At 43.1% G+C, this 23,753-nt stretch overlaps 1 protein-coding gene across 1 annotated transcript in view; it reads left to right on the top strand.

The window, feature by feature from the left end:
* LOC126183449 (tolloid-like protein 1) overlaps nt 1–23,753 on the top strand; it is a 604,520-nt gene that overhangs the window by 320,361 nt on the left and 260,406 nt on the right. The window contains exon 4 of the mRNA XM_049925443.1: nt 3,311–3,489. Coding sequence (XP_049781400.1) covers nt 3,311–3,489 — 179 coding nt within the window. The remainder of the gene's footprint in view (nt 1–3,310; nt 3,490–23,753) is intronic.

Genomic DNA, 23,753 nt, shown 5'->3' with positions numbered 1-23,753 from the left:
TTGTCTTAATCAGTTTTCTTAAATGTTTCACTTTGGGTTTTCAAATATTTGAGCTTGTGTCTTGAGTCACTTGGGATCGACCTAACATCAAGCCGGTCTATAGATGCACTTCCATAGTTTCTGCTTCCTGGCCAATTACTCGACTGTCATAAATCTTACGTTTTCCAGTACCAAAACACTTTTTGGAGGCATAATAACCTTCTAGAATGACAAAATAGTAACAACTCACACTACAGAAAAGTTGGTAAGCAAAACATCGCTCGAATACCAAGGATATACGTGGGGAAACATAAGATTATGGCAAAGCGTATCTTCTAACAGGGCAACCAACTCGAAAAACAGTTGTATGGTATATATATCTCGAATGGGAGGCTAATGACAACATAGGCCCTATGTCGTGTGAAAATAACGAAAATATGAGTGTGGCCGCACGCGGAGAGATCTTTAAGTTGGTGTTTAAACAACTTCCCGATGTTCGATTCAGTTCTTTTAACTACATTTTTGTTCAAAAAATGTAAACTTCGATTTAAGATTAATATTAAAATCGATTTTTGAGGCGGATGCATAGGCAAGTGACAGTAAGAAATATGAGCGCTAGTTCTTTAGAAGAGATGCGTTTCACAGTAGCGAAGATTAAAAAGAGCTCATGGTTATTGAGGCATTCTTGTTTTGGTCCATATTACCACAGCTCGAAAGATGGAAATCAAAGAGCTTGCAATAGAGGAGATTTTTTCACAAAGTCGAAGATGAAGAAGTACTCATAGCTCTCTAGGGGCGCGGTTTAGAGCCCTTGTTTACTAGGTTCTTTTGCTTTAAATGATCGTCCCTGTCATATATTGTATCTTAATATTGACCATTCCTCCTGGGATACCCTCTACAGCGATAAGATTGAAAAAAGGAAAGTCTACGTTTTATAGCATTTATTGATTTGGAAAAAGCCATTAACAATATGAACCGATATATTATCTTAATTTTCAGTGTAGTAAGAATGAAACACAGGGGCCGAAATGTTATATGCAACCTATAGAAAAACCAGACTGCAATTCTAAGAGTCGAAGGACATGAAAGAAAAGCCGTAGTTGACAACGGATTGAGAGAGGGTTGCAACCTGTCATCGATGTCATTCAGTCTACAGACTGAGCAAGCTGTGATACAAGGAGAAAAGTCTAAGAGAAATTGAAGTTCAGGAAGAAGAAATAAACAACTGTAATTTTGTCACAGACGACAAATGTCTTGGAGAAACAGTTTAACAGAATACATAATGCTCTGAAACGTGGTTAGAGGATGAATGTCGAGAGAAATAAAACCAGGATAACTGATCTTAGTCCAATTAAGTTAGGCGATGCTGAGGAAATTATATTAGGAAATGATAAACAATATGTTTTGTTATTCAGGCAGTAAAATAACTGATGATGGCCGAAGTGGCTAGGATATGAATTTCAGGCTGGCCATAAGAGGGAAAGCCTTTCTGAAAAAGATTAATTGCTGAACATCTAATATAATGTTTAGGTATAGGAATTTTCAAGGTATTTTTTTAGCGTGTAGCCTTCTACGGAAGTGAATCGTGTACGATAAGCAGTTCTGATAAGAGAAGCTTTTGAAATGTGATTCTATAGAAGAATCCTGCAGACTAACTGGGAATAGACTGATAACTGATTAGGACAATGAATAGTAAATTTGGTAACGAAAGGAAGAGTGGGAGAGGGGTAAAAATTGTAATGGAAGACCAACGCTCGAATACAGTAAGGTTGTTGAGATGGGTGTAGATTGCAGTATTTATTTAGAAATAAAGAGACTTTCATCCTACTGAAGACCGCAACAACAATATTCTGCCGCGAGGTCTAGGGCGTCTTGTCATGGTTCGCGCTGCTCCCTCCGTCGGAGATTCGAGTCCTCCCTCGGGCAAGGGTGTGTGTGTTGTCCTTAGCGTAAGTTAGTTCAAGTTAGATTAAGTAGTGTGTAAGCCTAGGGCCGATGACCTCAGCAGTTTGGTCCCATAGGAACTTACCATAAATTTTCAACAACATTCTGTGTTTCAAGACTACAGGGTCCCTATCCACACAGCTAGCACCGTCCAGGCATGAGGACGAATTGCAGCCGGCCGCGGTGGTCTAGTGGTTCTGGCGCTGCAGCCCGGAACCGCGGGACTGCTACGGTCGCAGGTTCGAATCCTGCCTCGGGCATGGGTGTGTGTGATGTCCTTAGGTTAGTTAGGTTTAAGTAGTTCTAAGTTCTAGGGGACTTATGACCTAAGATGTTGAGTCCCATAGTGCTCAGAGCCATTTTTGAACGAATTGCATCTCCCCTGGCCACCGCAGTCACCAGATCTCAACGTTTGTGGTCTGCTTTGGAGAGAAGAGTGTGTGATCGCTGTCCACTACCATCGTCGTTAAATGAACTTGCCACTATTTTGCAGGAAGAATAGTTTAAGGATCCCGTGAAAACCACACAGGACCTGCATATATCCATTTCAAACGACTAGAAGCTGTTTTGAAGGCCATTTTCACTTTAAGGCGTCATCGGAGGGATCTATAACGCTACAGTTATGACACACTTTTACTTTGATATTTATTATTCGTAGATTGTAAGACAGTTCACATCTCGATTTTTATGTAAATAAGTGATTACTTACAGTTCTTTGCGTTTTTAGTTGGTATCTGCGCTTCCTCTCATCTGGTCATATGCTGGAGGTCGCACTACCGGTCTATTCACGAAACATAAGCATGTTTTTACGTTTCAAAGATTTTCCTTCCCACTTTTCATTTTGTTTGCCCTTGTGACAGAAGACTGATAGTGCATCTCAACACCAAGGGCAAACAAAATGAAAAGTTGGAAGAAAAATGTTCGAAACATGAAAACATGCTTATGCTTCGGTAACGACATGCTTATGTTTCGTAAATAGAGCGGTAGTGCGACCTCCAGCAGGTGACCAGATAAGAAGAAACGCAGATGCCAACGAAAAACGCGAAGAACCGTAAGTAATCAGTTATTTGCATAAAAAGCGAGAAGTGAACCTATGAATAATACATATTAAGACAAAAGTGTATCATAACTGTATCATCATAGATCCAAATGGTGATGCCTCAAAGTGAAAAAAGGAGAAACACATCAGGGAGAATAAAATACAGTGCAGCAAGAAAAGGTGTATTTTATTTACAAAATATGCAATAATAAACGTTAATGAATCTGGTAGTGTGCTTTATAGCAAAACCATACATCTCCGTAGTGTAAATCTTATCTCGAAGGGTACCAAAAAAAAAAAAAAAATCCGGCCAACTTCCCGACATTGTTTTCTGTTGATCTTATGTAGATGCTGCTCTTTCGTGGGGAAGCGTGGGAATGGCCCGCAAGCTATCAGCATCGGCAAGAACTGCGACAAGTTCGGCATCGTCGTACACGAGCTGGGCCACGTAGTCGGCTTCTGGCACGAACACACCCGCCCAGACCGCGACCACCACGTGCAGATCGTGCGCGAGAATATCATGACAGGTAAGCATTGCATTACTCATATTGCAAATTAAAAATACTCTCTTACGTAGTAATAAAATTTGTTTTCCACAAGCAACCAGCCAATACATAAACATGTAATAATACTATGTCTGGGAAAAATTAGCTCCTACGGTATAGCCTGGTGTCTGTAAAGCTCAACATATTTTGACAAGTTCTCTCGTTTCTAGTTTGTAAGGTACACATGTTGTGCTGTGGAGGCGATCTTTATGATTGGATCTGAAGAACACACCTCGTAAACCGTGATCGCAGTATAGAAACTTGTTTTGCTCCCGGGTGACCGGTTTCAACAGTCTTACGTTGCCATCATCCGATCTTGTCGAACGTTTATGGCACTTTTACAAGTTTCATAAGATCAGATGATGGCAACATAAGATTGTTGAAACCTGTCACGGCAATAAAATTATCTATACTGTGATTGCGGCATAGGAAGGTGTTCTTCAATCCTAAGTTTATAGCAATCAGTGTTTGGTTAATCTATTAACGCATTCCTACATGTTGCAACCCATAGATGAAACTTGGGCATTTACTGAAGTTTGTGTACTGTAATTTGTTCGAAATATACGATGCCTGCTGCATTAAATTATCTAGACGCCATGTATACCATGATATTTACGTTCCACAAAGTTTATACAGACATACATAATTTAGTCAGCCACCGCAGTATCTGTTTCTATGTGACGACAAACCTCAGGAACTAGTGTAGGATTTTGGTACGGTTTTCACTAAGGATAGACTATTTCACGAAGAAGATTTGTGTGTATAATTGATAAATACAGTACTTCGTACAATCTAACTGGACTATGATGAATTATAGTGCTCCTTCGTGTTTCTCCTTCTACATGTCAAGACCAATCTCAGGGACTATTGTAGGGACTTTGAAATGGTTTCTACTAACAGATAGCTTGAGTCACGAGGAAGGTTTGCGAATACAATTTATTACCGCTACACCAGACAAGCTGTAGATACAATAAACCCACCCAAGGAATACATTTCTATATTGATCAGCTTTGAGTGTGTTGTAGTGTAGAGCAAATGAAGACATACATATTTTTTTATACGTGACCATAAAGCAGTTAAGCTTGTGAAACATCCCCTTGTAAAAATTTAATTTAATATTTCTGAATGAATACTGTAGAAATGGTAACATATTAAAAAAAACTTCAAATAGAAGTTCTGGGTTTTTAATGTACGTTACAACGGCGCACCCATATGTGTCAGAAAAGTCAATTTTTCGAAATCCAGCCGGCCGCTGTGACAGAGCGATTCTAGGCGCTTCAGTCCAGAACCACGCGACCGCTACGGTCGCAGGCTCGAATCCTGCCTCGGGCATGGATGTGTGTGATGTCCTTAGGTTAGCTAGTTTTAAGTAGTTCTAAGTTCTAGGGGACTGATGACCTCAGATGTTAAGTCCCATAGTGCTTAGAGCCATTTGAACCATTTTTTCGAAATCCCATTCCAGTCAGCATTTTTCACTAGGAAAGTTCTGTGCTTCCTCATTATTGTTCACATTTACTTTAATGTTACGACAGCAATGTACAAACAATTTCAAATATAACATAATTAAATCTGAAAAGGTTACAACTTGGAAACAACAAAAAAAATTACACAAAATGTAGAAAGAAAACAAAAAATACAATACAAGGTATTTTAGGTTTCATAAATACATATAGAATACATTTATCTGGGAAAGAATTATTAAGCAATCCAATATAATAATTGGCACTGAAGCGGACATACATCGGGTGGACGTCTAGTGATATAAACATATTACTTGCTTATTCCTGAGAAATGCATACTTGGAAGAACAATTATATATAATACAGTTTGGTACTAACGATACTATACGTTTTGCTATTAGTCAAATGTCGAAACTAAAAGCAAAATAATGTGGAGGGGGAAAGGTTTTGAAAAAATGACTTTTCCGACAAATAGGAAGTGCATCTTTGTAACGTACATTAAAATCCATAGCACTTTTGAGTTTTTTTACATCTGTTACCGTTTCAACGATATTCATTCAGAAATACAAAACTTTTTTTTCGAGGGGATGTATGGGCACGTATAAAAAATATGCATATTAATTTGCTCTACACTACAACAGATTAAAATGCGATCAAAAGCTAAGCTGATCCCTTGGGTAGGTTTACTTGTTAGTGCTATCAGTGCGAAGCCAGGGCCGGTCGCTAGTTCAGTAATACACACCAAGACAAAAATAAAGACGCACTTCGAAGCAGTTGTCCGAATGGGACGGAAATCGGCAGATGCGATGTACGTACATATACACGCAAATAAAATATTACAGTTCCAGAAAAAATGGATGACTTATTCAAGAACAACAATTTAATAAATTGAGCAGGTCAACAACGCGTTGCACCCCCTCTGGCCCTTATGCAAGCAGTTACTCGACTTGGAATTGATTGTTCGATGTCCTCCTCAGGGCTATCTGCCAAATTCTGTACAACTGGTCCTTCAGATCGACAAAATTCTGAGCTGATTGGAGAGCCCTGTACATCATGCTCCAAACTTTCTCAACTGGAGAAAGATCCGGCGACATTGCTCATCAAGATAAGATTTGGCAATTACGAAGACAAACAGTACAAACTGTCTTCGTGTGCGAGCAGTGATTATAGTGCTGAAATGTAGTCCCAGGATGGCTTGCCATGAAAGGCAACAGAACGTGGTGTAGAACATCATAGACGTACCGCTGTCTGCAAGGGTGCCACGGATGACAACCAAAGGGATCCTGCTATGAAATGAAATGGACTCCCCAGATCATCACTCCTGGATGTCGGGGCAAATGGCAGGCGACAGTCAGGTTGGTGTTTCCCGCGTCTCTAGACGCATCTTCGCTAGTCATTGGGGCTCAGTTAGAAGTGGGACTCATCACTGAAGACAGTTCTAGTCCTGTCAGTGAGAGTCCAGGCCGAAGACGTGCATGGGGACGCCCTGGATAGCAGTGGCATACCAGCCTAAATGTCGTCCGCCATACGGCCCGACAACAAGGAGTGGTGGTCTGAGGTCCCATTTCTTTTCATAGCAAGATCCCTTTGGTTGTCATCCGTGGCACCATCATAGCACAGTGGTACATCGACGATATTCTACCCCCAGTTTTGTTCCCCTTGATGGCAAGCCATCTCGGGCTTACATTTCAGCAAGATAATGTCGTCCCGGACACGGCGACAGTTTCCACTGCTTGTCCTCGTGTTTGCCAAACCTTATCTCGGCGAGCAAATTTTTGAAATTTGTGGTAAGTTCTATGGGACCAAACTGCTGAGGACATCGGTCCCTAGGCTTACACACTGCTTAATCCAACTTAAACTAACTTACGCTAAGGACAACACACACACCCATGCCCTAGGGAGGACTCGAACCTCCGACGTGGGGAGTCGCGCGAACCGTGGCAAGGCGCCGTAGGCTGCACGGCTACCCCGCACGGCTCTCGGCGAGCAAGGTCGCCGGATCTCTAGTCAGTTGAGAAAGTTTGGAGCAATGTGGGCAGGGCTCTCCAACCAGCTCGGGATTTTGACGATCTAAAGTGCGGCACGATATCCCACAGGAGACCATCCAACAATTCTATCAATTAATGCCAAGCCGAATAACTGCTTGCTAAAGATCCAGAGGGGGACCAACACGTTATTGACTTGCTCATTTTGTGAAGCGCTTTATCTTGAATAAATCATCCAGATTTTCTAAAATTGTCGTCATCTGTTGGTCTGTACATGTACATAATATTTACCGATTTCCGTCCTCTTCGAATAATTGGGTGGGTCGTTTCTTTTATCTTAGAGTGTACATGCAAATATGTGTTGCTACTCCTGCGAACGTGAAAACTTGAAAGTTTTCTCTAATATTGCAAAGCCACGCAATTTCAAAGTTTTATTTTATGGCCGGCCGCGGTGGCCGTGCGGTTCTGGCGCTGCAGTCCGGAACCGCGGGCCTGCTACGGTCGCAGGTTCGAATCCTGCATCGGGAATGGGTGTGTGTGATGTCCTTAGGTTAGTTAGGTTTAAGTAGTTCTAAGTTCTAGGGGACTTATGACCTAAGATGTTGAGCCCCATAGTGCTCAGAGCCATTTGAACCATTTTATTTTATGTTGGCCTTCAAAAGAATGCTAGCGATGTTGGTCATTGGACTCTTTGTAATCTCTGTAATGTCGTAGACTGCGTATCACTACCAACATTATTACACCAGGGTGTAATACACATTTTGTGGAAACGTGGGATGTTTCCGTATTATCTAACCAACACGTGTTATGGAACATACGGCTCAACATTCTGCGTTGTATAAGTCATGACATATGGATAAAATCATGGACTCACTCAGCTGAGGAAACTGATTGATTTCGAAATGTCATTATTGAAGAGGCACATGGGTTCAGACATTCTGTCTAAAAGTTTTCACATACGGTACGTTTATCCAGGTAACGATGAGATGGAACTGAAAAGGGAGCATTAACTGTAATCATTTCTTTCGTGAAACTAAGAAGTTAACTGGTAGAAATTGCGAAACTATATATATTCCAAAGAAATATTAAAATTGTTGTCAAATATTGCAGAGGACGATCGTTCAGATCGTATACAGAGGTCAATTACAGTAAGATCCGCCGAGAGTACATAGGGACCGGTTCCTATCAAAGGGCACGACCGACTTCCTTCCCCATCCTTTCCTAAGCCGATGGGACCGATGACCTCGGTGCTGTGTAAAAGCCACCGTTCACGAGAACTTTTCACTCTGTTTCATAGAACACCGTCGTTGGTCTGTGGAGAGGTGAAAGGTGGTTTTATGGGGAGATGAATGACTGCACCCAGGGAGTTGCGAGCGGCAAAAGGTGCGGCCACCGTACTGTCGGAAGTCGGCTGCTGTGCTCGGGGTGCGACCTGCTGCATCTTGACAGGAGGCTGGCTGCTGCTCGAGTAGATCGGCAGGCTCACAGCGCTGTGGCACCGAGTCCGGTGTGCAAAATTAGTGCAGGAAGCAGGTGCCCTGGCAGGGATTCGAACCTGTGATTGTGGCTGGTGGCTCCATACCGTTGCCTGGTGTGTCGTAGCCCCTGCATCCTGATGGTACTGCTGGAGTGAGAATTACTCTGCTATGGAATCTACGGTTATTTATACCAGACAGCAATGCACTTGGTAACGTTCTCACGTACACCACTGAAATCCTGATGCTGGAGACATTACCATACCTGTGCCATGATGTTACAGCGAGTGAGGCTACCCATCTGACAATATTTTCACATGGTTGTTGCCTCACTCCAGACGGTGCTCACCGGCGGCTAATGCAATGTTCCACCACACATTTTCACAAATTTTACTCTTAACTTGGTAGTGACACTACACATCTATTGTTCTGCAAAATGCTACTCTGGGTAGACTATTCTCTGTCATTCTTGCTGCACGGCCTGCCCAGTTCAACCTTCTCTTCTTCAGCACCTCACCGACGCTATGACTTTTGTACATCTGTCTTAATTCTTTGTCCTCTGCAGTATTTGGCAAAAATGTTTTACATCGCATTTTATGTTAAACCAAATTTCGTTAGGTCGCTTTCTTTTTCCTGTAATTTTGGTTGCTTGGTTGATTCGGGGGAGGGGATCAAACAGCGAGATCATCGGTCCCTTCGGGTTAGGAAAGGATGGGAAAGGAATTCGACCGTGCCCTTTCATAGGAAACATCCCGGACTTTTCCTGAAACGATTTAGGGAAATCACGGAAAGCCTAAATCAGGATGGCCAGACGCGGGTTTGAGTCGTCGTCCTCCCCGAAAGCGAGTCCAGTGTGCTAACCACTGCGCCACCTCACTCTGTCTGTAATTTTGTAAGTTACTTCTGGAAGCAATGGTCTCCAGGTGTCTCCATCCATTTTCCAAATCTTTTTGTTCCCTACTGGACAGTCTAGTTTTTGTTAGGTTACTTTCCATTCCTTTTTTTAAAGCTTTCTTTTATGTTTTCTCTTCACCAGATTTCCTATGTTGTATTTAGTCATTTCCATTCTATTTAGTTTCCCTACCACAAAAACCAATGAAAGCATTTATATTGTTAAGTGGATCAAATTCCATGCTTCTCTGAAAATTTCGGAAAAAGGCTGTCCGTGCCTTCTGCCAGTACCAAACCTGGCACAGTTCAAATGGCTCAAATGGCTCTGATCACTATGGGACTTAACATCTTAGGTCATCAGTCCCCTAGAACTTAGAACTACTTAAACCTAACTAATCTAAGGACATCACACACATCCATGCCCGAGGCAGGATTCGAACCTGCGACCTTAGCGGTCGCGCGGTTCCCGACTGTAGCGCCTAGAACTGCTCGCCCACTCCGGCCGGCTTACACACTAATGAGCTGAAACATTTTCATCACTGTCTACCGCGAGGTTGTATACCCCTGGTGGTGCTGAGGGCACGTGACGCGATAAGAGAAGTATATGAGTGGGACAGAGACGAATGGAGTATCATACGTGTCGCAAATGCGGAAATCCGTCGACTTATGTGACTTTCATAAAAGACAGATTGTTGTGGCCCAATGTCCGGGAGCGAGAATCTCGGAGATAGCAAAGCGGGCCGGTCGCTCGCGTGTTACTGTCGTGAGCAGCTGTGGAAGGTGGTTAAAGAATTCTGAAACCACGAGCAGGCGACAAGGAGTTGGACGTCCATACCTCATCAAAGAAAATAGGGATCAGAGGCTTGCCCGCTGTCTAAAACAGGATAGGCGGCGATCTGTGGCAGATCTGACGACAGAGTACAGTGCTGGCCCAGGCACAAGTATTTTGTTGCGCGCCGTTCAGCGTACAGCGCTGCTGAACAAGGTGTTCCGCAGCATAGGACCCCTACGTGTTCCCATGTTGATCCAACAACATCACCAATTATGATTACAGTGTCCATGATATCATCGATGCCGGCCGGTGTGGCCGAGCGGCTCTAGGCGCTTCAGTCTGGAACCGAGCGACCGCTACGGTCGCAGGTTCGAATCCTGCCTCGGGCATGGATGTGTGTGGTGTCCTTAGGTTAGTTAGGTTTAAGTAGTTCTAAGTTCTAGGGGACTGATGACCTCAGATGTTAAGTCCCATAGTGCTCAGAGCCATTTGAACCATATGAATTTGATAGCACCGAGATTGGACAACGGATCAATGGAATCGTGTCGCCTGGTCGGGTAAATCATATTTATTGTTAAACCAGGTTGATGGTTGTGTTCAGATACGCTGTCATCCAGGCGAACGGCTGCTCGAAAACATGCAGCGAGCTACGGACGTACGCCGGTGGGAGCAGTATTATGTAATGGCGGACATTCACGTGAGCTTCCACGGGACCTGCGGTAGTAATGGAAGCCATCATGACAGTTGTGGACTACGTGAACATTATTAGGGACCACCTGTAACCCCTTAAGCTTGATGTCTTCCTCAGCAGCGATGGCATCTTCCAGCAGGATAACTGCAAGTGTCACAACGCCAGAATCGTGCTGCAATGGTATGAGTAGCGTGATAGTGAACTCACATTGATGTTTTGGCCATCAAATTCGGTTTATCTGAATCCGATGAAACTCAACTGAGACGCTATCGAGCGCTAACTTTGAGCTCACAAACCAACCGGCCGTGAATTGCGGCAGGGCTGAACCATCTTCTGGCACTGGACAAAATGTCCATTTAGCAGCTTGCGTTTTGAGTATTATACTTTGTTGCCTTAATATTTATGAGAGTAATGCCCTTTCACTGGATGTCTTCCACTATTCTAATAAATACACTGGTGTTCAAAACATAGAGACGATGGTATTTTTCACATTATGAGTCACTGTCAAGCGCCATAGCTCTATGGAACTTCGATCAGTCATAGAAAGAATTGTTACAATATAGCATAGAAGGTCACTGAAAGAGATACGCAATGATACGAACGGAAATGGCACTTTTATTCAAATACGACAATTACACCATTCACCCCCATCCATAATAGTCCCCTGGACATTAAGAAAGATTGGGCATTGTTCGTAATAGGTGTGTGATCACCATGCACGTCAATGCACGCTCTGTAACGTGCTCCCATGCTGGCCACTAGGTTGGTAAGAAGTTCGTGTGTTAGGCGTTCCATTCCTCCACCAGTGCGGTTGACAACACTACTAGATTGTCGTTGGTGTATGTGGGCGTGGTGCAGTACGTCTCCCCAACGCATCACACACGTCCTCGATGGTATTTAAGTCGGGGGAACGAGCAGGCTAGCCCATTCGCCGAATATGCTTTCATTCCAAGAGCTCCTTCACCTGGACTGTTCTATGCGGCCGCGCATTGTCATCCATAAAAATGAAGTTGTGGTCGAATGCACCCTGGAAAGAGGAGAGTACAGTGTTCGAATAACGTTGACCCGTGAGGGTATCGCGTTCAAAGATTTGGAGGCCAGTACGCCCATGCAACATTATGCCTCCCCGCACCATAGCAGCTGGACCACCAAAACGACATGTTCAACAATGACAAACTGCCTATTGGCTTCTGTCTCGGGTTCTTCGGCCGACGTTCATCTAGTGATTTTTCTGACGTTTCGCCAGCACGAGTGGCTGGCATTGTCAAAGCTTCACCCTCCATTGCCGGTGGTGAACTGGAGGCGAGCTCGCGGCCGCAGGCTATATGTACCTGGCGCGCCAACGTCCGAGGGCTTCTCCGCGGTCATTTCCGGTGCGTTTCTCCTCTTGCTACCTGCGACGGTCGTTCGCTGCAGTACGGGAAGCCAGGACCCGTTTACCTTAAGGCTTTCCTCTTTCTTGTTGAAACTGTTCGCGTGTTTTTGGATTTCTACAGCTTCTCTGAACAGGCGCGTGTGATAGTGCTTCTCTACAGACAGGACTTCCGTGTCGGCGAATTTTATTACGTGGTCGGTCTCATTCAGTGCGTGCTCTGCCACGGCCGATTTCTCCACCTGCCCCAACCTGCAATGTCGCTTATGCTCTTTGATCCTGGTGTTAATGGATCGTCCAGTCATTCCGACATAAACTTTTCCGCATGTGCAAGGTATACGGTATATTCCCGACATTGCAAGTGGGTCTCTTTTCTCCTTCGCCGATCTAAGACACTCTTTGATCTTCCTTGTCGGTTTGAAAATCGTCTTTACGCCGTGTTTGCGCAATATACGGCCGATTCTGTCCGTCACTCTGGGAATGTATGGCAGAAAGGCCGTACCCGACATTTCTTTTTCTGGTTCCTTACTTCGCCGAGTGTTTGGCTCTGTTACACTTCTAATGTAATTTTTGGAGTACCCATTGCTCCTCAGAACAGTTTCCAGGTGTTGCATTTCTCGTTTGAGGTGTTGAGGCTCACATATTCGTCCTGCTCTCGTTACGAGCGTACTAATCATGCCTCTTTTCTGGCTCGGGTGGTGGTTTGACAGTTTGTGCAGGTATCGGTCCGTGTGTGTCGGTTTTCGATACACGCTGTGTCCCAGGTTTTCGCCGTCCCTTGTGACCAGCACATCTAGAAATGGCAGTTTCTTGTTCTTTTCTACTTCCATGGTAAATGTTATGTTGGCATGGAGGCTGTTCAAGTGTCTCAGGAATTCACCGAGCTGTTCTTCACCATGGCTCCACACCACGAAAGTATCATCGACGTACCTGTACCACACCTTAGGTTTGCAAGTCGCCAAGTCCAGTGCCTGTGCTTCGAATTGTTCCATGAAGAAGTTGGCCACCACTGGACTGAGAGGACTACCCATGGCGACGCCTTCCAGCTGTTCATAGAAATCGCCATTCCACGTGAAATAGCTCGTGGTGAGACATGCATGGAAGAGCTTTTTGATGTCTTGCGGGAACATGGAACCGATGTACTCCAGAGCGTCGCTGAGTGGCACTTTCGTAAATAACGAAACAACATCAAAACTGACCAGGATGTCGTTTGGCGCAAGTTTCAGTTTCTTCAGCTTCTCAATGAAATGTCCTGAGTCCTTAATGTATGTGTCGGTCTTTCCCACGTGTGGCTGGAGCAGAGAGGCCAAGTGTTTCGCCAGTTTATACGTTGGTGAGCCAGGAGCGCTAACGATCGGTCTCAGTGGAACGTTGTTCTTATGGATCTTGGGTAATCCATACAGCCGAGGTGGTAGGGCTTCTGTGTTGCGCAGGTTTCTCTGTATGTCCGCCGGCAGAGAAGATTCCTTGATTAATCGATTCGTATTCCGAGTGATACGCTGCGTCGGATCTGCGCTTAGTTTTCGGTACGTCGTCGGATCTAATAGGTCTCGGATCTTTTGCTCATAATCTTCGGTCTTCATTACGACGGTCGCATTCCCCTTATCGGCAGGCAGTACCAATATACTCTTGTCGGCGTTGAGATTCTTAATGGCTTGTACCTCAACGCCGACAAGAGTATATTGGTACTGCCTGCCGATAAGGGGAATGCGACCGTCGTAATGAAGACCGAAGATTATGAGCAAAAGATCCGAGACCTATTAGATCCGACGACGTACCGAAAACTAAGCGCAGATCCGACGCAGCGTATCACTCGGAATACGAATCGATTAATCAAGGAATCTTCTCTGCCGGCGGACATACAGAGAAACCTGCGCAACACAGAAGCCCTACCACCTCGGCTGTATGGATTACCCAAGATCCATAAGAACAACGTTCCACTGAGACCGATCGTTAGCGCTCCTGGCTCACCAACGTATAAACTGGCGAAACACTTGGCCTCTCTGCTCCAGCCACACGTGGGAAAGACCGACACATACATTAAGGACTCAGGACATTTCATTGAGAAGCTGAAGAAACTGAAACTTGCGCCAAACGACATCCTGGTCAGTTTTGATGTTGTTTCGTTATTTACGAAAGTGCCACTCAGCGACGCTCTGGAGTACATCGGTTCCATGTTCCCGCAAGACATCAAAAAGCTCTTCCATGCATGTCTCACCACGAGCTATTTCACGTGGAATGGCGATTTCTATGAACAGCTGGAAGGCGTCGCCATGGGTAGTCCTCTCAGTCCAGTGGTGGCCAACTTCTTCATGGAACAATTCGAAGCACAGGCACTGGACTTGGCGACTTGCAAACCTAAGGTGTGGTACAGGTACGTCGATGATACTTTCGTGGTGTGGAGCCATGGTGAAGAACAGCTCGGTGAATTCCTGAGACACTTGAACAGCCTCCATGCCAACATAACATTTACCATGGAAGTAGAAAAGAACAAGAAACTGCCATTTCTAGATGTGCTGGTCACAAGGGACGGCGAAAACCTGGGACACAGCGTGTATCGAAAACCGACACACACGGACCGATACCTGCACAAACTGTCAAACCACCACCCGAGCCAGAAAAGAGGCATGATTAGTACGCTCGTAACGAGAGCAGGACGAATATGTGAGCCTCAACACCTCAAACGAGAAATGCAACACCTGGAAACTGTTCTGAGGAGCAATGGGTACTCCAAAAATTACATTAGAAGTGTAACAGAGCCAAACACTCGGCGAAGTAAGGAACCAGAAAAAGAAATGTCGGGTACGGCCTTTCTGCCATACATTCCCAGAGTGACGGACAGAATCGGCCGTATATTGCGCAAACACGGCGTAAAGACGATTTTCAAACCGACAAGGAAGATCAAAGAGTGTCTTAGATCGGCGAAGGAGAAAAGAGACCCACTTGCAATGTCGGGAATATACCGTATACCTTGCACATGCGGAAAAGTTTATGTCGGAATGACTGGACGATCCATTAACACCAGGATCAAAGAGCATAAGCGACATTGCAGGTTGGGGCAGGTGGAGAAATCGGCCGTGGCAGAGCACGCACTGAATGAGACCGACCACGTAATAAAATTCGCCGACACGGAAGTCCTGTCTGTAGAGAAGCACTATCACACGCGCCTGTTCAGAGAAGCTGTAGAAATCCAAAAACACGCGAACAGTTTCAACAAGAAAGAGGAAAGCCTTAAGGTAAACGGGTCCTGGCTTCCCGTACTGCAGCGAACGACCGTCGCAGGTAGCAAGAGGAGAAACGCACCGGAAATGACCGCGGAGAAGCCCTCGGACGTTGGCGCGCCAGGTACATATAGCCTGCGGCCGCGAGCTCGCCTCCAGTTCACCACCGGCAATGGAGGGTGAAGCTTTGACAATGCCAGCCACTCGTGCTGGCGAAACGTCAGAAAAATCACTAGATGAACGTCGGCCGAAGAACCCGAGACAGAAGCCAATAGGCAGTTTGTCAACAAGTGGCCACGAAAGCCTTAACAATTTTGTATGTTCAACAATGCTGGACATACCCTAATATGGCGAGAGGTGGGAAGATGTAAATCACCGAGGAACATTGTCGAATATGACAGTTTTGGTGGACCACATGTTATTATGTGGGGAGGCATAGTGTTGCATGGGTGTACTGGCCTGAAAATCTTTGAACATGGCACACTCACCGCTGAACGTTATCGTGACACTATACTCCTTCCTCACGAGCGTCTTTTCAGGGGTTCATTAGGCTCTGACTTTGTTTTGTCGATAACAATGAGTGACCACATCGCACAGCCCAGGTGGAGGAGTTCTTGAAACGAGTCGATAATCGGTGTATGAACTGCCTTGTCCGATCCCGCAACTTAAAGCCCATACAGCACGTATGGGAAGCGTATTGGAGCACGTCCGTGTGCACCACCGATCATTCAGCATTTATCAGCCGCGCTGGTGGAAGAATGGGAGGCCCTACCACAAGAACTCCTTTCTACCCTTGTCGCCAGAATGAGGGCACGTTGCAGATCATACATTGCCGTCTCTGGTGATCACGCAACCTTTTAAGACCCATGTCCAGCCTTTTGTATTGTTCAGGGGACCATCATGATCGCGATAACTTCAGTGTAATTAGTGTCTTTGAATGAAAGTGTCATTTCTGTTCGTCTCATTCCTTTCAGTCACCTTGGAATGCAATTTTAGTTATAGCTGTTATATAACTAGATGACATTTTGAAAAATTATAACCGAAAGGCTGGAAAAATCTGCAAAGCTTCAATCTGTCTGAGAAACGAGCGAGGTGCCACAGTTTCATTTTGATCAGTTCCTTATATTTAGCTCTATTTGATTTTCGAGGAGCTGAAAAACGTGTCCAACAAGTATAGAACACTAGGCTACTCCAATTTGTAGAAAATCTTTCTAGTGACACCCTATCAGATCATATCGGCGGGAGTATTAAATTGTAATATAGTCTTCTGTATGCACTGCAGCATTCGCCACTACTGAAAACAATGAAAAGCAGGTTCACCCTATTGCGTAGTATCATCGCTCAGAATGTTATTTTAAACGTTCCTGAACTGTTCTAACTTAACGACTTAGATGACTCACCCCGTGTACAAATGTTTCGCGGAGTAAGATTTGCTATGGCTTAGTTCCTATGGATAAGCAAATACATTATTTCAGCATCTTCCTCATAAGCTGTTCGTTTTATGCACTGCTTTATCTCATGTAATTGCAGGTTGGGCTCTGCAAACAAATCAACCACTCTTATCCTATTCTAATAAATATGAAGCGGTATTTTTATTTCAGTGACCTCACACATCTCTCGGGTTTGTTGTGACACAGGCACCTTCTTTAGTTAAGATTAGCTTGACTCGTTCGTATTTCACATTATCGATGAGGTTTGACAACGAAAGCCCGAAGAAACATGGCGACAAAAATCATCCAGACATAATTTGGCTGGCCTCTCTGTGTACCTAACGAGTGCTAATGTGTCGCAGAATGAAATGGATGCGATGCGCTGGCCCACGCATGCGCTCTTCATACACACGCAGGGGCTCCAGTGGCGCCGACCCGCACTGAGAGGATCCATCGCTCCTGCTTAACCTACTTCGGAGTGGTTGACGATATCTTATGAGGCAATCAAGGCGTTTACTCCGATATCAGAATTGACTGCCTGCGCCCGCTATCACGTAGCATTAGTCCAAGTGTAGCTTGGAGCCTCATGGCTCACTGCGGTTTCCCGTAAATTCTCACAGTGGCTGTGCCTGAGCTGTTTTACTTTTATTCTTCCGTACGCTTGATTACAAATATTTAAGGAACTATTCTATTCATTATTGTTAGTAACAAACTTTAGGAAAAAACTGTATGTGTTTTATTGCAATAGGTTCGTGATGTCACTGATATAAAGTGCCCAGCACTGCAATTTGTTTGTGTTGAATGGTGATGTTTATAGGCGAAAGCAGTTCGATAGTTCATTTCAGTTTTTGCTAGTAGAATTTCTCCACGTCATTTACCTATTTTAAACTTATCACTGTACTTTTCAAAGTTGCAATTGTAGCTGACTATTAATTGGCTCGTACAGACTCTGCAATGCGATTTACTTTTCTATTTCTATTGATACATTTCTTTGCCTAGTCATGGCAGATGTCGTTCCACAGTACGTACTATTTGAAAGGGCGTTAATTTCTCTTACCTGATGAGATTAAACGTAGTATATTTAGTATTTCCATATGCAGCACTGCTTCTGCATATTAGACTTTTATTCAGGGGTAATCGTTTTTCGTTATTTTGGTGTTTATTTGGAAGACTGATTTGATACAGCTCTCCACGCTAATCTATCCCGCACAAGCCTCTGTATCTCTGCCTGACTACTACAACCTACATACATTTGAACCTACTTTCCGTAATCAATTCTAGGTCTTCTTCTACAATTTTAGACGCCCCCCCCCCGCCCCCCTCACAGTTATCGTCACTGCCAATTTAAGTATTCCTTGATATCTCATATGTGTCATATCAACCTTCCCTTCTTTTAGTCGAGTTGTTCCATAAATTTCTTTACTCCACAGCTCGATTCATTACCTCCACGCTACTGATCGGTCTACCAATCTCATCTTCAGCTTTCTTCTATAGAACCACATTTCAAAACCTTCTTGCCTGAACTGTTTACCGTCCACGTGACACTTTTGTGGAAGGCTACACTCCAGACTTACCTCCAGAAAAGACTTCCTAACACTTATTCGATATTAACAAATCACCTTTCTTCAGAACTTTTTTTATATTGCCAGTCTGCATTTTATATCCTCTCTACTTCGGTCTTCATCAGTTACTTCGCTAGTCAAATAGCAAAATTCATCCGCTACTTTTATTGTCTCATTTCCTAGTCTAGCTCCCTCAGCGCCACCTTTGTTGTGTTTCTGTCGAATTTAAACTCATAATCCCTTTTCAAGACACTTTTCATTCCGTTCAACTGAGCTTTCAAATCCTTGGTCGCCTCTGACTTAATTACAATGTCATCAGCAAACGTTAATGTTTTTATGTCTTCAGATTAAGCTTATCCACTACTGATGTTTGGAATCCGTAACTGTGTCTCCTTGCTAATTTTTAAATACCTTTCCTAATCTCTTTTAAGTATATGCTGTAGATGACGTTTTGCTTCCTGTATATTATACATTATTATTTCAAGCAGTATATTCCAGTCAACTTTGTCAAAAGCTTTCTCTAAATTTACAAGTGATATAAACGCAGATTTATCTTCCTTTAGTCTATCTTCTAAGATAAACCATAGGATCAGTATTGCCTTGTTTGTTTCTACATTTCTCCGGAACGTAAACTGATCTTTGTCGAAGTCAGCTTCTATTAGTTCTTTTTTCGAATTCTTCTATATTCTATATTCGTGTTATCATTTTGCATCCATTAATTATTAAATTGATGGTTCGGTAATAGTCACAACTCTTTTCTTTGGAATTGGAGTTATTACGAAGGTCGTCTTGAAAAGAAAGAACGTTTTGGCGTAACCAAACAAAGACGGGAGATATCAACGCAATACTTTATTTACAAAGTTACAGCACCTTACTCTATTTGTCAATATAATCGCTACAGCTATCAAGGTACTTATTGTAATGTGAGGACAATTTCTTCATTCGCATGTTGTACTAATCTACAGCCAAAGATTTGAGTGGATATGCTGCTGCTCATATCTGGTGGTCGTCCTTTACCCACCGAAAAATTCATTCAAGTTAGGAAATAAGTTATAATCATTTGGTACCATCTCAGGACTGTAAGGAGGATGTCCAAAAATTCCCGACTCAAGACGGTGAAGTTCATGCTGTATTCATGTTGATGCATGAGGCCGCACATTGTCATGAATGAAAAACACTTTAGCTGACAACATTCCATGTCTCCTAGAGTAGAATACGTGGAATGTCGTTGGCAAAGTACGAACTTCAGCGTGGTAAGTGGGATATTTCTGGACATCCTGCTTCAGCCCTGACTTGGCACGAAGTGTATATCACTTATTCCCTAACCTGAAGGAATTTTTGGATAGAAAGCTGTTCTCAAATGATGAAGACCTCAAAAAAACAGTGTATCCTGACTCAAATCTTTGGCGGTAGAGGAGTACGACATGGGAATGGAAAATATGGTCTCACGTTACAATAAATGCCTTGACAGCTACAGCGATTACATTGAAAAATAGAGTAAGGTCCTGTAAATTTGTAAATAAATATTTCTGTTGGTATCTTTCGTGTTTATTTAGTTATGCCACCCTAGTACATTCATACTGAAGTCGGACAGTATTTCACCGGTCTCATACGTCTTGCATATCAGGTGTAATAATTTTTATCGTGATATGTTCTCTCAAAGACCTCTATAATTCTTAAATTCTTCTCGCAGTATCGTACAGTATCTCCCTTCTCATCTACCATAGACATATATGCTTCTACAACATTGTACTTCTCCTCGGGCCCTTCCTGCTTTTGTCATTTTGCACTTCCTGTTAATTTCATTTCTTTACATATGTATTCCGTTCTGCGTATTTCACGTTCTACATTCTGTATTTTCTCTTTCCGTCTATTTATTTAAATATCTCATGTGCTGTCTAAGGATTTCTACTATGGCTTGTCCGTTTTGCCTGCCTGATCCTCTACTGGCGTCGCTATTTCATATCTCAAAGCTACCCATTGTTTATCTATTGTATTCCTTTGCCCCTTTTCCAGTCAATCGTTGCCTCACACTCTCCACAACCTCTAGTTACTTTAACTTATCGAGGTCACTTACTGTTATTTTCCCAGTTTTCTTTAGTTCATGCCCAATAAATTACTCTCAGAGTCTACACCGGCTTCTTGAAATATTTTGTAGGCTAAAACCTGGTTTCAAAATATTAGTCTTACCATTATTTGTACTCTACACTGATGACACCACTTGGTGTGCTCCATGGCCACATCAACAATTCCTTGATTTTCGTAAACTCAACATTTTCTTCTTTTTGATGTGTGTATATCTAGTTAGTTTTAAGCCAGTTTCTCAATTCGAATTATGCGGGAATCGTTGCAATGAAATACATTTTCATGTCAAAAAACGCGTAGTTCCTATATTGAAATTTTCGCTTATGATCTATCGCAATCACTGTTGAACTGAATCCTCTCCAGTGGCTCGGTTCTGCCTACAATCGCAGAACTGAAATAGTTAAGAGCAAATCACAATTTCATTCAACCGATAACGGATGCACTTTTGTTATGAGCCAGTTGCCAAGCTGAATGATCGTTAACGGCTATTGTACGAGAAATTCTGTCGAAAAGTCTCATTAACGCCGTATCGAGGCTTCCACATCTCTAGTTTTAAAGAAAGGACGGATTATATCATTTTATCCTTTTCACTGCACAAGATAACATTAGGGCTTTACGAAATTCTAAAACAATATCCTTACGTCCTTTTGAAAAGTGCTCTCTGGTGTTGTTCTCGCATTTTTTACTTTACAAAACGACGACCTTCAATCACTTTGTGCTGTTTGTAATTGTTAAGCTCAGATCAGAAATCCAAGACATAATAAAAATATACTAGCGATAACGTCTGTCAAAATATCTACTGCTGACATTTCTGCTTCAGTGATTACCTACTGATGAGCGAATTTCAGTTTTTCATTGAAGTTCTTCGTTAAAGTCAGGCTTTAGTTTGTATTCCACTCGTTGTTGAAACAGTCATTATCTGCTACCTCTTCAGTGGAACCAATTTCTGCCTGCCTGATCTGTTGAGAGCCACCAATGCCAAGGTAGGTAATTCAGCAGTAGAGCACTAAGTTTGTACTTTTGCAGGAATAAAATTCGAAGCTATTGTTACACACATCTGTCAGAAAAATAAAACTTTCAAAAATTTGGGGAAACATGCATTTGATTTGGCACGTTTACTCTGTTATCTTATGTCTAATTAGCACAATGTGTGAATCAGAACTGGTCAGATCATAAGTCTATGTTACAGATCCATTCAGAATAAGCTGCCAGACTGTAATGAGGTAAACTGAACGCTTTCAAATGCCAGTAGACATTTCCCTTGCATCAACAGACAATAGATGTGTGTCAATGAACACGAACAAGAAAACAAATCAGTACCACCTGATCTTATATAGACACAACAGCAGTCAGAATGAAGTCTTATAGCCATTCTGAATCTATTACCTAAAAGAGATTCTTCTCGTCTTCATTTTGGTAAGGCCCAATTGAGTGTGATTACTATTGTCTTCCTCAGATATATGGATAAAATGTTATGCCCGCATCTCGTGGTCGTGTGGTAGCGTTCTCGCTTCCCACGCCCGGGTTCCCGGGTTCGATTCCCGGCGGGGTCAGGGATTTTCTCTGCCTCGTGATGGCTGGGTGTTGTGTGCTGTCCTTAGGTTAGTTAGGTTTAAGTAGTTCTAAGTTCTAGGGGACTGATGACCATAGATGTTAAGTCCCATAGTGCTCAGAGCCATTTGAACCATTTTGATAAAATGTTAGATGTGTAAGAGTATTTCAGCCGTGTCTGTCATGAAAATATGAGCGGTATTCTATTGTTCGTGGAGCAATATTTCAGCAAGATAATGCCCGCCCGCACACGGCGAGAGTTTTTTGCTGCTTCCAACAAGTCTGTCAATTAATTCCAAGCAGAATAACTGCTTGCCTAAGGGTCTGAGGTGGACCAGCGCATTATTGGCTTGCTCAGTTTCTACTGAATCCCAGTTCCTCTGAAACTGTAATCAGTTGTTTGTCTTACATGTATATCAGATCTACCGATATCCGTCCCATTTTGACGATTCCTTCGTGGTGCGTGGGTTTTTTTTTTTACCTTAGAGTGGATTTAGGCTCACACTGTAATTAGGCTGTGATGAGGAGCCTTGAAACATAAGCAGCAGTCGATCGACAACGGCCTCCTGATATTCATAAGTGTTGCCACCGTTTCTATTTTTGTTTATTTTTCCTACACGACTCTCTATTGAAGATACCATAAAAAGTTACTAACATTGTTTTTAAATCAAATGCTAAACTACACTAAAGAGCCAAAGAAACTGGTACACCTGCCTAATATCGTCTAGCGCCCCGGCGTGCACGCAGGAGTGCCGCAGCACTACGTGGCATGGACTAGGCGTATGTCTGAAGTAGTGCTGGAGGGAACTGACACCATGAATCCTGCAGGGCTGTCCATAAATCCGTATGAGTGCGAGATGGTGAAGATCTCTTCTGAACACCACGTTGCAACGCATCTTAGATATGCCCAATAATGTTCACGTCTGGGGAGTGTGGTGGCCAGCGGAATTGGTTAAATTCAGAAGAGTGTACCTGGAGCAACTCTGTAGCAATTCTGGACGTGTGGGGTGTCTTATTGTCCTGCTGCAACTGCCCAAGTCCGTCGGAATACACAATGGACATGAATGGATGCAAGTGATACAGGCGTTGCCGACCGCAGCGCCAGTGTGTCTGCTTACATATCCCTGTATTTGAATACGAAAGCCTATACTAGTTTCCATGGCGCTTCAGTGTATATGGCATAATTTTTATTCCATTTAAACTAGAATTTCTCATAAAAATATGAAAAAGATGAAAATTGCCATTAAATTAGAGTTCTAAAAAATACTGCATGAATATCGCCTCAAACTATACAATGTTACCGGCATTTAGAATTTCATTTGAGAATTTTACTTTAAATACTTTCTGAGTTCCGAGTTTCAGAATATCGAGATTTTTAGTAAATTAAGGTAGCTTTGGCCCTGGAAAAATCCGGAAGCATGTGTTTATCACAGCTACTTAAGATGACGGAAAATGGAACCCCCACAAAAAATTCAAGATTTCCTGCTGTCCAAAATGAAATGGAGCTGCCCACAATTTGAATGAGGTTTAGCCTGCTAAAAAAGAGAATCTAATCATTTTAAAAAAATAACAAACGTCAAGAAATGCCAGTAAGAGTAAAGCAGCTTTCCAACAAGTATCACTCAGAATAATTGTTCCAAATGTTTCATTGTCTTGGTACGGTAGTTTTGCTCAAAGAATACTTCGTGTAGGACCATATATCGTCTTGAATTATCATGATGTTAACGCTGAATTCCTATTACCTGATACAG

The sequence above is a fragment of the Schistocerca cancellata genome, chromosome 4 (assembly GCF_023864275.1).
Source record: "Schistocerca cancellata isolate TAMUIC-IGC-003103 chromosome 4, iqSchCanc2.1, whole genome shotgun sequence".
Taxonomy (NCBI): domain Eukaryota; kingdom Metazoa; phylum Arthropoda; class Insecta; order Orthoptera; family Acrididae; genus Schistocerca; species Schistocerca cancellata.
This window is presented reverse-complemented; position numbering and strand designations above follow the sequence as displayed.